General features: G+C 39.3%; 3 protein-coding genes across 5 annotated transcripts; 2 read left to right on the top strand and 1 right to left on the bottom strand.

The window, feature by feature from the left end:
- Positions 1-133: 133 nt before the first annotated feature.
- Positions 134-2019, bottom strand: LOC137099945 (RING finger protein 222). Its single transcript, XM_067477415.1, has one exon. It carries the CDS (start codon positions 1812-1814, stop codon positions 1206-1208), a length of 609 nt encoding a protein of 202 aa, XP_067333516.1. The 5' UTR covers positions 1815-2019; the 3' UTR covers positions 134-1205.
- Positions 2020-3368: 1349 nt separating this feature from the next.
- On the top strand, positions 3369-11772 carry ndel1b (nudE neurodevelopment protein 1-like 1b). Of its 2 annotated transcripts, none has more exons than XM_067477250.1 (9): positions 3369-3519; positions 6078-6174; positions 7669-7822; positions 8669-8817; positions 9136-9272; positions 9367-9534; positions 9621-9712; positions 9887-10032; positions 10159-11772. In XM_067477250.1, the coding sequence occupies exons 2-9, from the start codon at positions 6089-6091 to the stop codon at positions 10247-10249; spliced, it is 1023 nt and encodes a 340-aa protein (XP_067333351.1). In that variant the 5' UTR covers positions 3369-3519; positions 6078-6088; the 3' UTR covers positions 10250-11772. The 2 variants fall into 2 exon arrangements, with proteins under 2 accessions (XP_067333351.1, XP_067333350.1); XM_067477249.1 differs by having other exon boundaries at positions 3369-3524.
- A 3871-nt stretch (positions 11773-15643) lies between these two features.
- On the top strand, positions 15644-17866 carry atp5pd (ATP synthase peripheral stalk subunit d). Of its 2 annotated transcripts, none has more exons than XM_067477251.1 (6): positions 15644-15800; positions 16213-16351; positions 16769-16865; positions 17043-17114; positions 17289-17351; positions 17591-17866. In XM_067477251.1, the coding sequence occupies exons 2-6, from the start codon at positions 16230-16232 to the stop codon at positions 17720-17722; spliced, it is 486 nt and encodes a 161-aa protein (XP_067333352.1). In that variant the 5' UTR covers positions 15644-15800; positions 16213-16229; the 3' UTR covers positions 17723-17866. The 2 variants fall into 2 exon arrangements, with proteins under 2 accessions (XP_067333352.1, XP_067333353.1); XM_067477252.1 differs by having other exon boundaries at positions 15659-15795.
- The last annotated feature ends 4666 nt before the right edge of the window (positions 17867-22532 follow it).

Here is a 22532-nt window from a genome sequence, read left to right as displayed (position 1 = left end):
AGTACCTTAGAATAGAACCTGTAATGCCTGCTCCATTTAATGAAATATTTTAGGCAAGGTGAAAAGTCTTCTTGAGCACTTCTCTTAAAATGGCATAATAGCATACAGCAGGAGAAGCCTAACAGCTGGTTCATTCTTTTACTGTATACTTTTATTATGCGTATTGTTCTTTTTCTGCCCTTTGTTATCGCTTTGCATAGAAATTTTGAACTTTTACAACCTTAAAACTGACAACTTGACATGATACCGACATGCACACATGCCACAAACAGATCTAAAATGTCTGACTCATTCAACAAATTTGTACCATTAGCCTTATCAACCACTTTGAGGAAACAGGTATGACTAAAAGCAAAAGTTTCTTCCTGAGCGTAACCTGAAGGACTGGCCCGGCCAGATGGTTGACAGCTTGCCACCAGAGGAAACTAGGAGTGTCCCCATTTGTCGGGATTCAGGTTATATTGCTAAAGCTCATAGTCATTTAGTTGTTGTGAATTCCCAGACCATAGTGCACTGCAACTTTGAAACAATCTTTTTAGCTCTTGTTTAAAGACATTACACTTAATCAACTGGTGTATTATCTTATGTTCAGCTTTTACAAGTTGTTTTCTCATTTATGAACTCAAGTCGCTTTGCTCCTTCTCAATCTTTATTTTTAAAGATTCAGTGGTAATCTAATGCGACACTCCAGCAGTGTATCTCTTTACAACTATCAACCAGGCTCAGTCCACCTCCACCTGCTGGTCTATCTCCTTCAGACTGCCATGGGTGCATTAATTATTTCTTGCTGAAAGTGTTAAAGGTGGCTCTGTTTACATCCTCTTTATACACACCACAAGGAGATCCAGTCACATACGTTTTATGTGTTTAAGATGTTACTAAAGGGTTTAATACAACGAGGTACAGTATATAGCATATTAGTCACATTTCAATTTGATCAGCATGGATTACAGTTTCAACATTTGTATGATTTTGCTTTTATATCTGAAATTATAACACTCCTTGACTTTTGATGACATATGCAGACACATCAAAGTGGGTTTGCAGTTAATCGTATGCTCAGATGATTTTCAGTTAGGTAAAGAGACTCCTTCACAAGGTTTGCAGTTGGATAAGCCTATTTCCAATGAATGTGACGGTGATGTTTTTCCTTAGTTCCCCATTTCCGTCTGGCACTTCATAACCTACACAGTCATATCACTGACCTACGCCAACAAAATCCATGGAAAAGTTGCAGCCACCAGTGCCAGCACCGTAAACACTGACATCAAACAAAGCAGACAGCGTGCAGTTGTGCAAATCCTAAACCTTCGTCTGCGACGCGGTTGAACCACAGTCACCCCAGCACCGAGCGCATCCTCTTCAGCCATGGGTCGCCCTTGGGCGCTTATTATAAATATCTGACATGCGTTGTGATTGGGGCGGATTAATGTATGCCGACGGACTCTGTCAGACATCTGCCTAAACCACTGAGCAATCCGATCACCTCCCCTCGGTAAAGTGTCTGTGGAGGGTCGCTGGTCCTGTGGCACAGGGATAGGCACCTCCAGAATCTGCTCTCTGGGATTTGTGTCAGTCGCGAAGACCACCAGCGCTTCTTTATGTTTCTTGATAAATGTAAGATGTCGGCAAACCGGGCAAACGATTTTGTCTCTGATGTTTCCATCCCGGTTGATGGTGACCAGCGTTTTTACGAGACAATCGTGGCAGAAGACATGTCCACAGCTCAAAGTCCTTTCAGTGCCCGACAGACACTCATAACACACTGGGCACTCTCGTGCGTCATCCGGGCTGTCTCCATTGTTAAATGCCATAGAATGAAAAATAACAACTGCAGCTATTTGAGTATTAACAAAAGTTTTGAAGCAGGTACCTTTGCAAGTGGGAAGTCATTTCAAAGTTGGGTTTCTCTCAGCTCAGGACTTTCTTTGCGTATGGCTGTGGGTGGAGGCGAGAGCGGCACCTGTTAAACAGGGCCTGCCACCTGCGGCTGCACTAACCGGGTCTTCTGAACGCATTGTTGGAAGTGGCCAATCTGGTTCACGTTTCATCTTCTTCATATGGGGCATGTTTGCCAAGCTTGCAGCTTCCCCATAATATCCAAGATAAATCAATTGGTCTATTTAAAGATACTGTAAAGAGTACTACAGAATACTGTAAAATCAATGCAACAAACAAACAAGAACAAACAAGAGAAAGGCAACATTAAACTTTTTTTTTTTGCCCTAGACACAAATTAATGTTGTTCTTGTACCTGAACACATTAAACATCTTCTTGAACCCCGTGGAAGTCTTAAACGTTTTTAATTCATCAGCGTTGTTCCATATATTCACCCCTGTGACTGAAACACGTCTGTTTTACAAGTTTGTTTGAACATAAAGTTTGATTTGAGATTAACAACTCTGTCTCTCTTAAAAATCTGTTTTGTATATTGTTTGGTTGCAGTTTTTGACCTCGCTTTTATTTAGCTATTTCAAGGTCAACATCATCTATTTCTATTTATACTTCCTCATTGATCATTCTGTTCATGTTTTGCAAGATTTAAATATGATTCTTTTATTCTGACATTCTCACATTACAGGCTATAAAACGCATCTTAAAAAAAAACTAAATTCAGCATCCAGCAGCCTGTGAGGGAATCGCAGGGTTGTAAGACATTTAAAAGTTATAAATCTATAAGAAATACTAGTTGGCATATTTTTATATTATTGGTATTATTCTTAAGGTTTATTATCTACAGTATTTGCAATGGCTTATTATTAGGCTGATATATGCCATCTTGTGGTCATTGTAATAAAATCAAATCTACAGGGTGAAAAGCAAACTGGGTGACAAAATTACAAAAGGCAAGATATGTCTATCAAATAGCACATAGTGCCATTTAAATTTATTAAAGTCGTCAAATGCATGTATCCTATTGTCCAAGTGTTACATTCTCCCGTTACTGCTAACAAAATAACCCACCTAAGGACATTGTTACTGTTACAATCACAGCGATTGTAAAAGGTGGGTTAATGTAAGATGGTTATGTTCATATGTTTTTGTTTGTTTGTTTTTTTGTTGCTATCTTCAGCCTTATCTATTATCTATTTTCTAGGGTCTAATCAATTCCATTCCAAGTCAAGAATTAAGGAACGAAGACTACATATATGTAAGGTATTCTTTCCGATATAGTTTGAGAACGATCAGCAATAACTGTTTTAAATAGTTATTTCTACACTTAACATAAATGGTTTGTGATTCAATTTCTAAAAAGCGCTACAAAATACCGATTCTACTACATCCAGTTCTACGGTGGTCATGCCCAGATTTGACGTAAACGTGAATTTACGTCAGCTCGTACGTACAAGTCAGGATTTACGTCGGTTCCGGGAGACGCGTTGGCAATTTCCTAAACACAGCTCAGTTGCTACAGTATCACCCGACGGGCAGAGCAAGAGGTGTGTGCGTATACGTGTGTTGGATGTAATACCGGCTGGAAAACGACCTACTGAAACGGAAGACATTTGAACACTGATGTGAGGTAATTTATTAATCTGTTAAAATGTTACATTATGAGACGTTTAACGCTTGACTGGTTTGTGTAATAAGCTCACTTGTGCTCACCCCCCGCCGCTCTTATGCGGTGATAATCGTAAAAAAAAAGAAGCCTGAGCTCGAGATACGCGTTGAGATGTTCGCTTAGCTTTGATTTTTGTTTCGCTTGCCACTTATTTTTATTTATGTTTTATATTTAGCGCTTTCTTTATTCTTCGCACGTGATAAAGCGTGGCGCTAATGCCTCGGTACAGCCCTGTCAAATCACACAGTAACGTTATCAGATAGGCACACGTTCACAGTAACGTTAGCCATTACACTGGCTACATAAAGTGTCTGTTCCGCTAAATCCGCTCTAAAAACGACACTTATTCTTTTTGTGGTTTGTATTTTGTTTCAGTTTATAACGTGTGTGAGCATGTTTAGCAGTTGTGAATGATCTTGCAGTTATTTATGATGAATGTCAGTTGTAATGAATCGAGTAAAGCATCTTGTTGTGTGTGTGTGTGTCTTTTTTTTTTTTTTTTATTATTGATTACGCTGAACCTCTAGCATGTGACTGTTAAAAAGTGCATGTCCTCCTCCTGGTAATCCATTACCGAAGGGCCTGGGATGTGGGCCCAGGTTAGGGGAATACCACCACCACACCCCATAAAGCTATTATTATTATTATTATTATTATTATTATTTACATTAGAAAAAACAAGATTGAAATGTATTTGTGCAATCCTCCTCACCCCTCTCTTAGGCCCCAGTTGTAGAATAAAAGTAGAACCAACTATCTTAGTAAGCTAGCTAACCAACACAAAAAGAGGATGTAGAGACAAGAATATGGGAAGGAAACGCTCTCTTCACTTGCACAGTCAGTGTACAGTCACCACAGTAAAACTGACGTCTCTGGGCCCAGCTTGTCCTTGTATTGTTAGAACAGAGAAATACATTAAAAGGTCCAGCTGACACTGCTCCAAAAATGCTGAAATAAGAGATAACGGGAACTGTCTTATATTCCGGCAGAGTCACCGGCAGTTATGTAATATAATGTAACCATTACGTCTCAGTTGAAGTGATGTATTGTGTTACCAGCACAGTGCCAGTTTGTTCTCATGTGAGTTGTTGTCCTGCATGTGAAGATGGAGCAGCGCAATACCTTTTGAGGGTCTGTCTATTGCCCAATTTTATTCAAGTACCCTGGCATTTTATTATAGTCATCCTGTCTTTTTTTTTTCTTTTAAATAGTGTTTAGGCCTTTGATCTAAATTACCATGGGAATCATAATTTAAGAGAATTCATAAAATCTCACTCAGTTAACAAATATAAATCTGCAATGTAGTTTACATGAAAAGTATGATATCTGTGTATAGTCAGAAGAAAAACTTTGAGTTGATCTAATTTAAAATGCTCCTTTCATATCTGACAACTACCATGCGAGTAATAGCTTCGAAATCTTATTTTTGTCTGCTTTGTGATTTCTAGAGCACTGTACTGACACGTGATGGGCCTGTAGCAAGTAAATTTGTTTATATGACGACATTTCATAGGAATGTTTGTAGGGAAAAGCAGGCCGTCCTGCCTCTTAGGCATCCCTTTGAGTCTAGACCATCATCTTCCCTCTTGCATAAGCCCAGCCTAGGCTGTCTGGCCACAATATAATAATAATAATGCCTACAGTAACATATGGCACTGGATTTTCCTATTCTATATAACTTTTTGTATAGACTGGTTTAACATTAATCAAACAAACTTCCAGAAGCCCTACAAGCAACAACAATAAACATGTTGAGTGTGGCTTTCTTGAACAGCTGAAGGGTTTCCTGTGCTACGTCCACTTTTTGCTGGACCTATCTACAGGAAATCCTTATGAGCTTAGTTCAGATTATAAATATTTCTAGAACTACAGCAATGTTGGGCAGTAGTATTTCTCACACAGACACACACACACACACACACTCTTTCCAGATGTGTTTGATAATTACTCGAAAGCTGCGTTATAGAGTCACATCAATCACAGTTTTAGTTGCACCCGCTGGAGAGAAGATGAAAGATTTTGTTAAACATCAGAGCTACTGTGAGCAACACAGCTTTTGTCCATGTGGCATTGAGTTGTAAAAAAGAAAAAAAATTAATTGGCCGCCTTTTTTTTTGGGTTGGGCGTTATTGGAAACTACACTTTTTGTTTGGTAGGGGTAGTAAATCATTTTCATTTGTGATTGATTGTGAGTACCAGCAGATTGCATGTTGTCAGTTACAGGGGTGACACAGCCACTACTTTGCCACTACTATTTTGTTTGTCATTTTAAAGTAAGTTGTTGTGAACTGTTCTGTTATCTTCTCCAGTGAGGAATGAGGGAAGTGTTTAAATCTTGATTTGTCTTTTTCAGCTCTAAGATAAGAGGGGAATGCACGGTGCCTCGCTCTGCCAAAAGATGCAGCTAGAAAAAATTTTTTTCTTACAAGCTAAACATCACGACTTGGATGATTTTTATATTTTAAGCTAATAGAAATGGCTGTAAGACTAATTTTGTGTCTCTTTAACTTTTAGGGTGCCCTGACATGGACACAGAAATGATTCCTAAATTTTTAACAAAGGACGAAGAAGTGGACTACTGGAAGTCACAAGCTCTTAAATATAAGAAAAGGTAGGTTACAAAATCTAACGTTTGACAAAACATGTACAAATGTCTTTGCTGTGTGAACTGACATGTATAGTATGTCATGACATAACAGTATTAATTAACGTGTGTGTGTGTGTGTGTGTGTGTGTGTGTGTGTGTGGCCATATAAGGGAAATGAACAGAAGCTTTCTGAAATTATTGCCACATACAGCTGTGGCTATTTAAGGGGGACATTACTAAATCATGATTTCTTAAAAAAAAAAAAATGCCTCTGATAGGCCAGTACAGTGGTGCTTGTGAACAATATGCAAATCTTTGAACTTTGTTCTACTATATTTTTTTTTTTTTTATTTGAGGTAAAAGAATGCATTTCTTTCCAAGAGGAAGCGAAACAATGCACATACAGGGTTAAAATCTTAGTGGTTTTCCAAGGAATTCCTGCTGTGGGTACATAGGGGAAGAACCACCAAAACCAGGGGAAAAAAAACTCCCAAGAATATAGTTAGTCATCGCTTGTCTTACACATATATGTTTTTGTATGTAGGGATTCTCAACAGTGTTTATTACCTACCTATTAAATGTTCTCTCCCTAAAGTTTTTATATATATATATTATAATAATAATAATGTGTAGCTCCCTTATATTTTCTGTTTAAATGCACTTGTTACACACCAGTTTTTACAGACAAGTCATTTAAAAATGTTCTATGTCACACACATACCATGTAAACCATGAAAAGTATGAGGAAAAGCAAGTGTGTGCTCTTAAGCAGAGAAGTTATGTGGCACAGCCTGCTGATGAAGCTGCCTGTTTGGCTCTGGTATGTACTGAACAACCTTGGCACAACAACTGACTCGGATTCCACTGCTGTACAGCCACGATGAAGTTATTACTCCAGCACAATTCAGCTGATTATAGAACAGCATTAACTATGATGTAGCGCAAAACAGGGAAGATATTATTGTCACTGCAAATTGGTTAAATAAGTGCCTCAATTAATGAAAGTCATGTTTATTTCCCTACATATGTCCAATGTGACAATCCTGTGCACATATCCTGTTTTTTAGCTCATGTGCTCATCCTGTTTCTGTGCCCTCTCATTTTCTCCTAACCCCTGATCTTTAACCCCTTCCACAGCTAAGGACACATGACATCAGGCCTGTTTTTCTGACCTGCTCCTGAACCACCTACTTTTCACAGCTCAGCTGTATATGTATAGTGCTTAGCTCGAAATTCTGAGTTTGCCTGGTTCGCAGAGGTAGAATTGAAGTTTAGAAATCTACAAATATCTGACTGGCTATTCATGTAGGTTTATTTCTAGCCAATAGATAAAGCCCTTAGAACATGCCTGAACCTGACTCATATTACAAAACAAAAGCTAGTCAGTTTTTTAGAGCTCATGGCTGTGGCCATTCAGTCAGCTCAGCACAATTGAATGGTGCACAATGAATGCGCAAGCTGATCAGTGATGGTACTGTAATTGAATTTTCCCACTTTGTCTGTGTACCTAACATCTAGTTGCCAAGATGCACAGGAGGAGCTGCAGGAGTTTCAGGAGGGGAGCCGTGAACTGGAGGCTGAGTTGGAGGCACAGCTTGGCCAGGCTGAACACCGCCTGCGAGACCTACAAACTGAAAATGAGAGGCTGAGGAATGAGGTGGCCAACCTCAAGGTAAGGGCGCCTAGTGATCGTGTAGCTTGTTTAGTTTAGAAATGAACTTGCGTTTATGCTCTTTGGGTAGTGCACTAATAGCCTCTGGTTACTGACAAGGTTATCTGATCTCTGTTGGCTCCTGATGACAAGGTCCAAAGTCTGATTTGTATGGGTGGTGTTAATAAGCTATGCTGTTAGGTAATCCTTGAGCACTCCTTAATTGGATGTCAGGATAAAGAGAAGGAAAATAGAAAACTGCAAGGACAAGTTTGTTTCTTTATCACATCAGGTACTAACACTACTCAGAAAGTTCCCTTTGCTCACTTGATGATCATTAACATTGTTTGGGAAATTACCACACTGTATAGAAAGTACCCTTAGGAACTTTAGATTACTGCTACACTGTTATGTCACATGGCCCAACATGTGAGCATGTTTTTACAGCAGCTACTGCTAAAAAAGAACTATGCAAGTGTACCAGAGAGACTATGGGTCTACCTTTCTGGTCTCTGGACCTCAGAGGCCACAATATAGGCATGCAGCCCAACTACTGACTGCCCTGTAAAGTACCAGAGGGCAATGAGCCAAAGGCCCTCTGCAGGGAACATAAAGGCCCTTTTGAAAGTGAAAATAATGTGGAATTTTATGTTATGACTCGCAGGGTTCCCCCTACTGGTATTATAACTTTTTTTGTGTTTTACATGTAGTAAAATAGTGTAGTACATGTAGTAAAATAGAAAAGGTACATTTCCACTACCTGCCTTAATGAAAAACATGCATTTTTCAGAAAAACAAGCGGTCTCTTTTGATGATACACTCACTCTCAAGTTGCTTTGTCCTCTTTACTCTATGCATCACTATCAGGATAAGCTGGAGCAGCAGTATGCCCAGAGTTATAAAGAAATTTCGATGCTAGAGGATGATCTGGGCCAGACGCGCAGCATCAAGGAGCAGCTCCACAAATACGTCCGGGAGCTTGAGCAAGCGAACGATGACCTGGAAAGAGCCAAAAGGTCAGACTGACTATCACACTGCAATAAAAACCTAATTTTATTTGTCATTTGGAAAAGACTAAAGCTCAGGGTAGATATTTAGATTAGTTGGATTTTACTTGTTGCTATTTTGACAGGATTAAGACAATATAAACTCTAACTGTCATGATGACATTAGAGAGAGAACAGCCAAAGAAATAGACATCTTGTGTTTTAGCTACAATAATACGATGAAAGGTGACATTAATATGATAACTGTGTGATTATTCTAGCATTTATAGCCACAGTAACTAAAATTTAAAGGTATTAACACTTGTTCCCCACATTCTCTATGTGCAGAGCAACAATAGTGTCTCTTGAGGACTTTGAGGCCCGTTTAAACCAGGCCATTGAGAGAAACGCCTTCTTGGAGAGTGAGTTGGATGAGAAGGAATCGCTCCTAGTATCTGTTCAGCGGCTCAAAGATGAGGCACGAGGTAAAGACAAGCACAGACGAATCCATTCTGAGTCAATATGGGATGTGTGTATGTGTTAGTAGAGGAATATTTTATGAGTTACTGTCTTTTGCAGACCTGAGGCAAGAGCTGGCAGTACGCGAGCGGACTACAGATAGGATGTCAGCACCCAGCTCACCCACCTTGGACATTGACAAAATAGATTCTGCAGTCCAGGCATCTTTATCACTTCCAGCTACACCTGTAGGAAAGAGCATAGATCTCCCCTTCATCAGCCAAAAAGGTGAATATTAGTCTCACTTTCATATTTGCAGCCTGCATATGGAAAATGTCTTACTATATGTGCTAATAATGGTTTGTATTACCCAGCATTGACCAATGGCTGTGGCAGCTCATCCCTTACTCCTTCTGCTAGAATCTCAGCTCTTAACATTGTTGGCGATCTTTTGAGGAAAGTTGGGGTAGGTGTTTTTATTCCTTTCAAATTAATGTTTGTTTTTTCCTCTCAGTATTGTTATTTGCTGTATGTATTTTGGGGATGAAGTTAACTGAAAATGCGTTGTTCTCAGCCACAGAACAAACAAATAAAATGTTCATATCGTGAGGTTTAATGCAGATTATTCTTTTGTCCCTAGGCTTTGGAGTCCAAACTCGCCGCCTGTAGGAACTTTGCCAAAGACCAGGCAGCACGAAAAATGTACTCTACTGACAACGGCATGCTGATCAACAGCAGCACCACAAAGTTCTCTCACTCTCTACATAGCACTTACTTTGACAAAACGTGAGTTGCCTGCATAAAAGTTCACACAACAACTCAAACTATGCAAAATTTATTTTCCATGGTAGTATGCATATTTCTTATTGTGTCTGTGTTTGCTAACATCAAGTATGACTTTAACAAATGTAGGACTGTTAATGGATTGGACCCCAGCTCCTTGACTTCAATGGCATCGTCCAGAGCTGTGTCTCCTCCAGGTTTGCTGCCTCTGAGTGTGTGATGTATCCCCCGGCTACAAAACCCCCTACTGAAACGAGAGGATACTTGAACGACCGTTACAGTGTGCGCTAGCCCCCGTGAGTGTGAATGTGTGAAAGAGAGCTTGCGAGAGTGGAAGGAAGAGTGGTGTGCGTGTGTGTTTTGGGATTGTGCATTTTTGAAATTGATGTGAGAAAATAGGCTTTACTATACAAATAACCTTCATCCAGTTTGCAGCTGTAAGTCCATCTATGAGTAGGTGCAAATGTTCCTGCAACAAACTTGCATGTGCCTAGAGCTGTATTGTGCTTGTATGGATATCAGTGCAATGCGTTGCTGTCTAGATGGCAACTCTGAACAGGCACAGTAACTATATTCCTCTTTTAGCTTTTCATCTGAAAGCTACTCTTTTTGACAAAAGGTCCTTAACATCTTTCTCTTAATCTTCTTCTTAATCTTTCTTGTATTTTCTCCAGACATTGCACAGCTAAACAAATTTCAATGTAGAATGTACTGTATTTAAAAGGGATGTGTTCATATATTAATTAATTTATCTCACAGTATGCTTTAAAATGCAATATTTCCTATTTGCAATCTTCTTGTATGTTTGCATATGTAAAATTGGGGTTAGAGAGGAACAGTTGGCCCCCTTACCCACGACTGAAGTCAGTGTTTGTTTAAAGCCTTGTAGCCATAGTTTAGTTGTTTCTCTTGTCACTGGTTACTTGCTGTAAGTAATATGGAAGGAGTCTTACTAGTAAATGTTCAGCATATTCGCTGATTTAGTCCTCTGAGTTAAATCTGCCCTTGAACTTCTTCTCACAGATTTGCTGCAGTTGAGTGTCACTGACATTCGAGGGAACCATTTTGATTTCTTTTAATGTGTAGATTTTGTGAAGTCTTCTGACAGACTTATTTACCTCATTCTGAATGTGGTTCTGTACTGCAACTAAGTGAATTTGGTTTTAGAAATCTCCCACTTGCACAAAAGAGTACTCAAAGCAAAGCAAAACTGACTCAAGGATCTTTTTTGAAAGCGTCTTGTTTATTTTGGCTGGTGTATGTGTTCCAGTGTGGCCTTTGTGTCAAGCAGCACTTCTGCTGGTTTTCGGGTTTTGTGTAACCCTAACGTTGAGTTGACCTGACTATCAGATTTTTAGCAGGTGGAATATTGACACGTCACAAAGTTTTCTTTATTTTGCCCACACATTTTTCCTTTCCATACGTTTGTGTCACTATTTTGATATTGTCAAGCATAATTGGAAGCCTTTAGTATTCATTGTTATTTAACAAGAAGTTGTCATTTTGGGTAGACTATGAGCCTGTTACTAAAATGAGTTGTATAGCTTGCAACGATTGTAATTTGCCTACCACATTTGTACATACTGACATTTGGCATTAATGTCCTATTTATTTCAGATTCTGTATGGCATGTTTTCAGTTTTACTATTGTACAGTGGTTAAAGCCATTGAAGCCAGCTATGATATCATTTTTATTTTTTTTTTTGGTCAAAATTAAGTTAATAAAGATTGAGATGATAAATATACTGTATCATGTACTTTGTGTTTAAAAAAGACATTTTCTGCAGCTTCCATCGCAATATTAAAAGTTATTCACTTTTGCTAACTATTCTAGCTCTTTGAGCTTGATAGTTAATTTCTCACTTTGGTGTGAGTAATTAACTATCAAGCTCAAAGAGAGTGGTTCATTGTTTAGGTCATAAGTTGTGATAAACATTTAAGCAGCTAAAAAGAAAGAGGAGAGCAACATTATTAGTTACAGTGAGTGTTGCAACCATTCAGTTAAGTCCCTCTTCAGACTCCCAGGGTGCACTTCGAGTCCATCAGTCAATCATTAAAGACCCAGCTTCTTCATGTATTTTTGATCTTAAATCTGAAAAAAAGCATAAGAGCAACTTTAATTTTAATTAGATGCCTCATAGAACAACATTGTGGTCATAATGGTGTTTCCAGATAATGTGAGGGGGTAGCGGTCTACAGATAGTGTGGTAATTTAAAGGGAGAAATCTTAAAAAAGGAAAAAGCAAAAAAAAATAAAAAATACGTATTTTTTGGCCATGTTCTGTGGTTGCATGCTGTATGTTGAGCTTTTGGGAGATTTACCTACTCTCACCTGGCCTTGGCAGAGAACTTTAATCTCCTCTGTCCCGGAGGTTTGGCACTCTCTCAGCCAGATTGGAACACAACTGCTCACCCAGCCTCTTATATTCCACTCCAACCACCTGCAAAACAGAAAAACTGCATGACCTGTGAACTGCATCATAAGTACAGACCCCAATAATGTACTAATTATCTACGATATCAACAAAAATAGTCAGTCCCCACACAGGACAGACAAGTCTAGAGCTTGATGGTGGAGCTTTGCCATCAAAAATTAAGAGATGCTTTGCTGCCCTCTAGTGAACTAACCCTTCTGAATTTTATCAGCACTTCCTGCACTTTAGGGTGTGTGTTAAGAAATTGCTGTTTTTCAGCACGGTAGATGTTTTCATCTCCATGTATGATCACGTCTTTTATGCATCCTTCAATCCACCAGTAACCCAGACTTTTTATGCTGGCTATGTAACTGCATAGGGGCATTTATATGCTCACTATTACTATCATATTTTCAGTGATCCGTATCTTATTGGCTAAGCCTGTCAGTAAACATTTTAGGAGTGCTGTAGTTGACGTTGCACCAAAAAAAAAAGTCAAAGGTAGAAGTTGGTGACAATGCATAACAATATACATTTGGAAGTCATATTTGTGATGGACAGCACACTTTTATGTTTCTGTCTAAATGGCCTCAGGTGCAGTAGCCAGTGGAGGTGAAGACCAGTATGATATCATGAACTGCTGTACTCATTCCCACATATTTTTTGGCTTTATTTAAAGTATTTTGATGGGAAAGAGTGGCTGCCTGTGATACTCCCTGTAGTACAAAAATAGCATGAATTGATTGTTAGACCTCTGTTGTATCATGTCAGTCTAAGTAATAAAATGCATGTCTGCCAGCATAAGAAATACAATACTGAAGGTTATTGGTTGGAGCATCCCAAGCTTTCTGCTGTTCATCACAACTCCGGAACCCTGGCAGACCCAGCACAGAAGTAACTGGAGATTCTTATCATCCGTGTTTAGTTCTGGGCAGATCTCGCTCAGCATCTCACAGAACATATGGGTTTGGAAGTGAGTAGCACAAACCACTGATTTGCACTGGACCGAGACACCAAAAATCAATTCTGTTAAATGTATACTTTTACACGCCTGTGTGTAATTATTCTAGTATCAAAATAGTAAATTGTCAGCTGCCAGCTGTTTAAATTTGTATGCTGTTGTATTTTGGAGTATAATAAATATAATAAGTAAGAAGTATAATGTACTGTAGGTATGTAGAGTAAGTAGATTAATAAATTGGAACATTATACAGACATTGTATCTTATTTAAGGTAAACTCCACTTCTTTCATCTCATAAGCTGGGTTCAGTGACTCTGGCAAGGACAACAACAGACTGATTATTATACAGGTCCTCAGAGACATTTCTCAAAGAGATTTAAATTTTATACCATACACGTCATATTCTTTAATAATTATACCATATTATATCATGCCATGTACGGAATAGTTCATCCTGTAACAGTTAACAGTAAACTATTAATAGATTATAATGACCTGGTAAACCTGCATTTCTACTTGTAGTCATCAGTCATTCAACTGAAACACCACATCCACATTTAGAGCCAATGTTTCTTCTCTTTCTTTATTTAGCAGTGATTTGACAAGTCACAAATTAGAATGAAACAGACTAATTAAAATTTTAAACTATGAGATACTAGAGTGTTTGTGCCAAATAAATGTGGAGATCTGCTACACAGTGTTGCATACTTTTTTTATACAGTATGTATAGCACCTTCTGAAAGCTATAAACACAAAATCTGAGATGCACATTTTGCTGCAGGGCAGCACAGCAGGGGAGTGGTTAGTGCTGCCGCCTCACAGCTAGAAAATCCCCATTTTCAATCCTGGCTGGCTGTAGCCTTTCTGTCGGCTTCTGGGTACTCCGGTTTCCAAGATATGCATGTTAGGTTAATTAGTGCCTCTAAATTGCCCGTAGGTGTTAATGTGAGTGTAAATGGTTGTCTGTCTGTGTGTGTCTCACTGTGTTGAACCTAAAATCGACTGCCGAACTGTCCAGGGTGTATCCCGCCTCTTGCACAAAGACAACTGGGATGGGCTCCAGCCTCACTTGGACCCTAAACACTATAAGCAGTTACAGGTTATGAGTGGATGGATGGACATCTTGTTGCAGCAGTGCAAAGGTTTTTCAAATGCCGTCCTGCAGGGAGACCATAGCTTCACAGCCAGGTTAGAGCTGGATTGTGATGTCCAGGCTCCGGCCCACAGTAAGGGGAAACAGAGAGATGGAGAAAGTTCCATGGACATGCTGGTCAGAAAGTGTTTCTGAGGATTGTGAGTGTATATCTATTTGGTTTTAGTGCACAGGAAGTTGTTTTCGACAATTTAATACTGGCAGCAATCCAATCGTTTAATCTGAATGAGGGGGCTAAAACTTTAGAACCATCTCTTCTTATAGTGTTTTCTGCAAATGTAGAATTCATGGCAGAGCTGCTGAATTGGATTGCATTATATTGTATAGGTGTACCTAATAAAGTGGCCAGCGAGTGTATATTTTGTGAACACTGAGGTATGGTAACGCAACAATGGATCAAAACACAGACAAATGTCCTCTGCAGGTATATGCTTTCTAGTCTTATCAAAATGTGGGAAAATACTGGCAACATCCAGCTACTATAATCAATTTCCTGTCCAGAAAATCGGATTTATGATAAACACATCTCAGTCAGTCAGTATATCAAAAAAGTAGGCTGTATCTGTATATGATATCAAGTGCATACACAACAGTTCTACATTGGCCTGCTATCACCACCCTTCTGAGTGCTTTTGGGAGACTGGAGGGGTCTGGGATTTGTGAATCTAGATCAATCTCTTGGTGATTGTTTTTGTTTGTTTTTAGCCAGAAAACATAACCGGTGAATGTATTACATTTGTCACACTCAAACCAAATAAATATAAATTTCTTTCAATGGGATTTCATTTTTATTGGAGTACAACGGTGTGGTAGTTCCTCAATGCGACCACTGGGGGGCAGTAAATGTGAATAACGCAGGTCATCCTGCAATACAAAATGTACTAAATTTCTAGGTGAAATTCTTGTTTAAAAATCTATTACAAAGTGTAAATCAAAATGTAAAACACTGATTAAACCTTGTATAAATCTGTGAACCAGGTCTCTGTTTGAAGAACCGTAATGAGGTTCTCTTTGTGGTGGTCACTTCCGGTGAAAGCTTTAAAAACAAAGCGAGCTGAATGTGCTTGACTAAAGTTTTTTCTCTATAACAGTTTAAGTTGTGTGTGCTCTTATCCTGAACTGTGATCACAGCATTTGAACCATCAGTTTTCAGCTTCGCCTTGCTGACTGGCAAAGTAACGTCAAAGTCGTATTTCCGTTTCCTGTCGGCGTCACCGGTTAAGCTGTCTCATTAGCGGTGAGGTAAGGTTAACCTATTTAACTGTTAATAATAATTTGTTTTCACTCTACTATCGCTTAATCATCAAACAGATTACTTATTTATGTATTTTTACAAAGTGACAAAATGAAAACTGCCTTCATTCCGTCCGTCCATGTTGTCGTCCTGGCCATACTCAAGTTAGCTCTGTTTGCTAACGTTACCGTAAACGGTTCAGATGCAGTGTTAAATACGAAAATAACCCATACAAATAAATAACACAGTCTGGAAGACGACACAGAGAGGGCAGATATAAGCAAATGACAAGTGTGAAATTTGAATAAAGAGATAACATTGAGGTGTGTTTTGTTTTGTTTGTTTGTTTGTTTGTTTGTTTAGTTCTGAGGCTACTGATTTTGTTCATAAGTGAAACGTTAACCTTTCCATGACTCTTAGATTATACATCCTGCAGAATGGCCGGAAGACGAACTGCCCTGAAGGCCATTGACTGGCTGACCTTTGCAGAGAGGGTGCCACCCAACCAGAGGACCATGTTCAACAACCTGAAGACGCGAAGCGATGCCATTGCTGCAAAGTTTGTATTCTCCGTGTTTGCTTTTGCATTCCATCTTTCTTTCTTTCTTTCTTTCTTTTTTTTTTTTGTTCCTTTTTATGTTTAATGTAGGGTGTGTGTTGTTTTGTTTTCTTGCTGCTGTCATTTGTGTGGGTGTGTGAACTGGTGAATGAGGAGCGATGGTACAGTGCTTTGGGTACCGATAAGATAGAAATTTATAATTTATAGTCTAAAAGTAGGGTTTATGGGATTTTTAGGACACAGTCTTTATGAGACTGTTTGTCTCATGTAACGGTGAAAATCTAACTAATGCCAACTGAATTTCCATAATTCTACAGTTCACAATTTCTGTCAATCTGTACATATGTTTTGGACTTACAGTAACAGTAAGTGCAAAGTACTGCCGCTTGTTAGTAACCACATGGTCGGTGTTCACAGGCTCACCTCTTTGTCTGAGAAACCTGCCGCTATTGAATGGAGCTACTACAGGTCTGTAGTGGCTAAAGCTGGTATGGTGGATGAGTTTGAAAAGAAGGTAACTGAAGATTATATTTATTAGCACTCAATTTTACTTCATTGTGATCCTAAAAAGGGGGTTAAAATCTTTTAACAGTAAAATGATCCTTTTGAGTCTTTTTTGAAATCACTCTATCCACTGCTTGACTGTAACAGCAGGTAAAGTAATTTGTGTATCAACTTTTTCTCTTCTCAGTTCAATGCTCTGAAGGTTCCTGAGCCTGTAGACACTCAGACAGCACTTATCGATGCTCAGGAGGCAGAAGCAGTGAGTGTTGCTGTGTTTCCTCCTGAATTCTTTTTATATACGTTTATATATGCTGTTATGGTGTTAGCAAGGAAAGTAGCCCATGTGGCTTTGTGTAGTGTGCAAAATCTGAATTAATGGTCTCTGCAAAACTCAGTAATTCTTCTTTGTTTTCTGATTATTTTTGTTCTCAAGCACAAAACCGCGGTTGCATATATTGAAGCTTCCAAAGCTCGTATTGCTCAGTATGAAAAAGAGGTGAGTACAAAAGGTGTCTGCTTTTGGGAAAATGTTGATCCTATTATTCTAACTTGTCACAAGTTTTAGTACTTTATCACAATCCAAAAATTGTATCTATTGCAACTGTATGTAAACAAATGTATTATAGTGTACAGTAGAAAGAATACATTTGCTCCACCCACTTTTAATTTACCAGATCTCATTGGAAAAACTTTAAATTCCTGATCTGTTCTTATTTTCTGTTCTTTCTTCCCCAGCTGGACAAATTTGGAAACATGATTCCATTTGACCAGATGACAATCGAAGACTTGAACGAGGCCTTCCCGGAAACAAAGCTGGACAAAGTGAAATATCCTTACTGGCCACATAAACCCATTGCTGATCTGTAAATGTGCCAGAATGACTAGAATCTGTATCTTCCACTGAAACATGTACACTATGTGTATAAAAGTCATTCTTCACACAGTTTATTAAATGGCTGAAATTATTTTCCACTGTAAGTGCTGTATGTAATAAAACAAAACATGACCCTTTTTTATTCTACTTTTTCCTAATTAGCCGTAAGTGTTTCGGAGATGAAAGTGTTTTTAAGATGTAAATCCTGAAGATATAGGACAACGTTCTTGCATGTGATCACTTAAATAAGTTAAAGGTCATCATTGTTCACAGGCCCATTATAAACAACCTCACAGATCCCCCACACACTGAGACCTGTTATTTTATTACTGGATTTCTTTCCAACTGTCATGAACTAAACCTGATCTGTGGAACATTGTTTTCTCTTTAAATTTGGTATGAAATATCCTCCCAAAACTCGCTGAAAACCTAACTCTTGTGGATATACTGATAAGTTTTTAAGTACATGCGCTGCCAAATCGCTCTTAGCAGAAAACTTGAGTGTGGTTACTTTTCCTTATGGGGTCACTGTTGTCTTTGGGAGAGAAACTAGTTATAATTTTTCAGCTTCAGCAGGGTAAAAGTCTGTGTCTGCGCATTTGTTTTGCTTTTTAATTTACTCATGTCTGTGGACAGGCATGCCTTGCACACTGCTGTACTATTGGATAGATCCACGGTTGTGTTTGACAAACTCAATTCATCTGTCGGCATGGATAACGTGTCTGTAGTTCAAATGAGCACAATATCAGCCCTTTTATTATGCAGTGTCAGTCTTGTGCAGGCTTTGTTATGACTACAGCATGAATCTACAATTCACAATGGCTGGAAATATGAGCTGTCTCTCTGGGATTGTAGAGAGACTTTCTGTGCTTGCGCTGTTATTATGGCTTTGGTTTGTGGGCTAATGTTGTACATAAGTGCTCCATCAGTGCTTACATACATAAAGGAATGTACCCAGGCCTCAACGTTTTCATTGTTACGATTCGGCCTATGCAGCAACGACACAATGCATCCAGCTGCAACAGGAGACTTTCTTCCTGTGGGGGGCAGCATCTGTCTAAAAAGAAGGGGTCACTTGTGCTTCTTTCTGTGGGTGTGTCTGAGATAATCATTTACTTTGCCACATTTTTTATTTTTTCTTGTCCTTTCGGCTTATCCCGTGAGTTCAGGGTCGCCACGGCGGATCATTGTCTGCATGTTGATTTGGCACAATTTTTACGCCGGATGCCCTTCCTGAAGCAAGCCTCCCCAATTTCTACCGGGCTTGGACCGGCAATGCACAGCCATTTTGCAACCCTGCTACTGTGTTGTAACAAATTGCAGTGTTCAGAGTTTTTACTTAAGTAAATGCATCACTATCATTCTGTAAAAGTACTCCAGTAAAGTTCCTGCACTGGTATTATCAATAAAATGTTGTGCATCCAAACTAGGCTATTTTGAATATAGTATAAGCTGCATTTTAATTTTATAAGTGTTCTCGAATATACTTTATAGTTTACGCAGTCTTTTCAGCCACAACCTTAACCTTTTCCCATGCTGGCCCCTGTCTACTTATACATTAAAAGCACCAAGATGTTGCAGGAAGTTTTAAAACTTAAAAAAAAAATAAAATTTAAAATGCAATGTAACAGTCAGTCTTGCATATATTTAAAGAACCAAGATATCTAATGTTAACATTTGAAAATAACTTTAATGGTCTGCTGTAACCTTAGAAACAGAGGAAGGAAAGAAACTAAGATTGTATATTTCAGCAGCTTCACATTTGTTTAAGTCACTGGACAAAGGAAAAATTCACTGTCAGCACACTGTGAGGCTTCTATGAGTTCTCCACTGAGACATGTCATGCATTCCAGAGCAGAGCGGCCATAATCCAGAATCTACGCATTATGTCACACCACTGAGCACTTGTCTCATCAGTCTGCTACTGCGTAAATCTGATGTGACTGTGGTGCAACCTGAGCACACAAAGCTCAAGAAGCTACTGGAGCTGGAGACTGGAAACACTCCAACAGGAGTAAAACAGACTAAGTCAGAGAGAACAAAATAAATATTCTTCTTCAATAGATTTTTAATTTCATATTTGTGGTCTCATTTATCAAAATAGCCTTTTTTTTTCCTCCTCCTTTTCTCGTGTCATTGCCAGTAGTTTATTTTCACAGGCTGAAAAGCAAAGTTGTAGTTTGACTTTGAGGTTTTCTTTTGGCAGTGCCTTTGAGGAGTTATCCAACAGATTAATTTGGAGTTCATCCTTGAATACGTAATAGGGTCCTGAACTCTGACTAAGGGTCACTGGCTGTCACCTGTGCTATGCCACTATGCGAAACAGCTACATTTACGAGTGTGTGACACCCTACCGATTCACTTTCCTCGTCGACTCAGCCACTTTTTACTAGCTGACCGTTCAGCTGTTGACAAAACTTGTCCACTTGATAACTGCTGCCACAGCTCAGAACTCAACACGCTAGTTTTACAGGCAATAATGATTTTAATAAAATTCCTCTGCTCCTGTAGTGTGTGACAGACTCTAAATTCCACCAATGCTGTACTAAATTACACAGTTCCACTGTTGATTTGTGTATTGGTATGTGATGAAGAAGCAAGCTCAAATCGTTCTGCTCTACTTTGGTTTAGCAAAGATCACACGACATCACAAGACAAAGACTGCAAACCTACGGTAATGTATGGTCTCTCGCTTATGTTAAAATGCGCCACTCGGCAAAAGATAAATAAATGCAAATTGCAAATAGTTGAATTGAATCATTTTGGTTGAAGCTACGTTTTCAGTGGTGTTTGGATATGTATGTACCTCATCAGTTGTTAACAGCCCCAGAAATGATCCAAAACTAAACAACAGTGCATCTACATCAGACTCTTTGGCCCTCAAGAAACTATCCATCATGTTGGGACAATCTGTTCCCTAAAAGCAAACAGCTCACATCCGCTCCTGGGTGATAATAAGTGTTCACTTCCTACCTATCCATCACACTACCTATTATGCTCCTCATTTAGACATCCATCAAACATCACATCTTCAATTAGACAATTCATCACGTTACACACTTGTCTCGCCATGGGCTGATGATCTTTGCCCCCCTCCTCCACCATGACTAAAGATGTGAGTTCCTACAGAGGCTAGAGGGCACATCCCTGTCTCCTCCAAATTCTAATCGTAGAATTTAGACAGAAACCGTTTTTTCTCCTTGCCTCCAAAGGCCACAACCCAGGTCAGAGGTCAGCGGGTGCTGGGCTGGTTGCCACGGAGGAGTCCACCAACAAGGCAAAGCCACTGGTGCTTAGTGAACTGTGCAAACAGCAGATCCGCCAGCTTGACCGTGAGTCTGACAGTGCTAAGAGCAGAGGAGAATAGGCAGATTCGGCTGTCACAAACAGACAAGAAGCAAGTGTTGATGAATGACAGGTTATGTAGTACATGCAACAACACACTCATTCAAAGCTAAGATTAAGTCAAGTGAGCTGCACTGAGAGGAGGAGCTTTCGTTATTGCGATTGGTGAAATTTGCTTCAATGGTCCAACGTTGATGAGAGAAAACAGGATTGTGCTGTTAGTAAAAAAAAAAAACTTGACCTGTTAGTTTTCATACCAAAATCTAAAGTTTGTGTTCTTACATCTGTCCAAAAGAAAATATCAGTCATGATATTTCAGTGAGTGCCTCATCAAAGTTCTTCAGACGACCAGTCACCAAAGCATGGTGACATCATGAGAAAGTTGTCTCCCCATTGACAAGGTCTGCTGTTGCCATGGGGCTCCTGGAAATGGCACTGCAGATCCCAATAAATGAAGGCAGTTGGGGGAAGGGACATGAAGGCAAGTAAATAAAAGTGCCATTTGCAGTGTGTTTGCTTGATGTCCTCAGAGCCAAATTCTGCTCAGTTATTGAGCTGCTGAGCATTGGGGCTCCCAGTAGCTCTGTCCAGCAGGACCCCCCTTACTTTGTAGGACATTGATGTGTTTGCTGAAGAAACAGGGCCCCCCCCCAACAGGCTCTGTCTGAGCCATGTGAGCTGACGGGAGACACACATTCACTCTTTGAAAAAAGAGGAGGATGTAAGGCAAAAGGAAGAAGGAGCAGATAGCAGCACCTAATCACTGTTCACTTGAAGCATACAATTCCCTGAACCCCTTTGATATTTGATATTAAGACACACAGGCTTATGCTGTGACCCTAAAATTGCATTTTTTGCTAGAAGACACCCAACACCTTGGCCCTTAATCCTTTCATACCACAGTGAGAGAGGTGGGGGGAGGGAGTTGGCTGCAAAGCATTTCATGACTGAGGAACCCATGACCCACTGGGGATTAATGAGCATTCTGAGAGGCGTCTTATTGGCGCGTTAGCCTCGCAGTGTTCATCTCTATCTGTTTTGAGCTGAAGAAAAATCCCATACCTGGAATTATAACAATACACCTGCCTTTTATTGTTTACAAACCAAATGTAAGTATAATGTTGCTGTTAAAACGAACACAAATTTATGCGCAGTATGGATTGATGGCCAGAGTTGCAGCAACAACACTGGCTCCACTATTAGAATTGTAGTGAAGTAGCTTCACATATTCGGGGGCCCTAAATGCCAATGTCTTCAGTGATTTTCCACACCAATTCAGAATTTCAGATTGCAGTAGTTTGGTCTAGGCCTATAAAACTGAACACATTTCAAAAATTCCATTTGTGTTTTATGTTTAGTGCTAATTTGCAAATGAGCATGTAAATAAACAATTAATAAATTGATAAAAGGTGTAGTACTGCATCTGGTTACTGTGAAAACATCAGTATCAACAACCGA

This window comes from Channa argus, chromosome 15 (assembly GCF_033026475.1).
Source record: "Channa argus isolate prfri chromosome 15, Channa argus male v1.0, whole genome shotgun sequence".
In the NCBI taxonomy this organism is placed as follows: Eukaryota; Metazoa; Chordata; class Actinopteri; order Anabantiformes; family Channidae; genus Channa; species Channa argus.
This window is presented reverse-complemented; position numbering and strand designations above follow the sequence as displayed.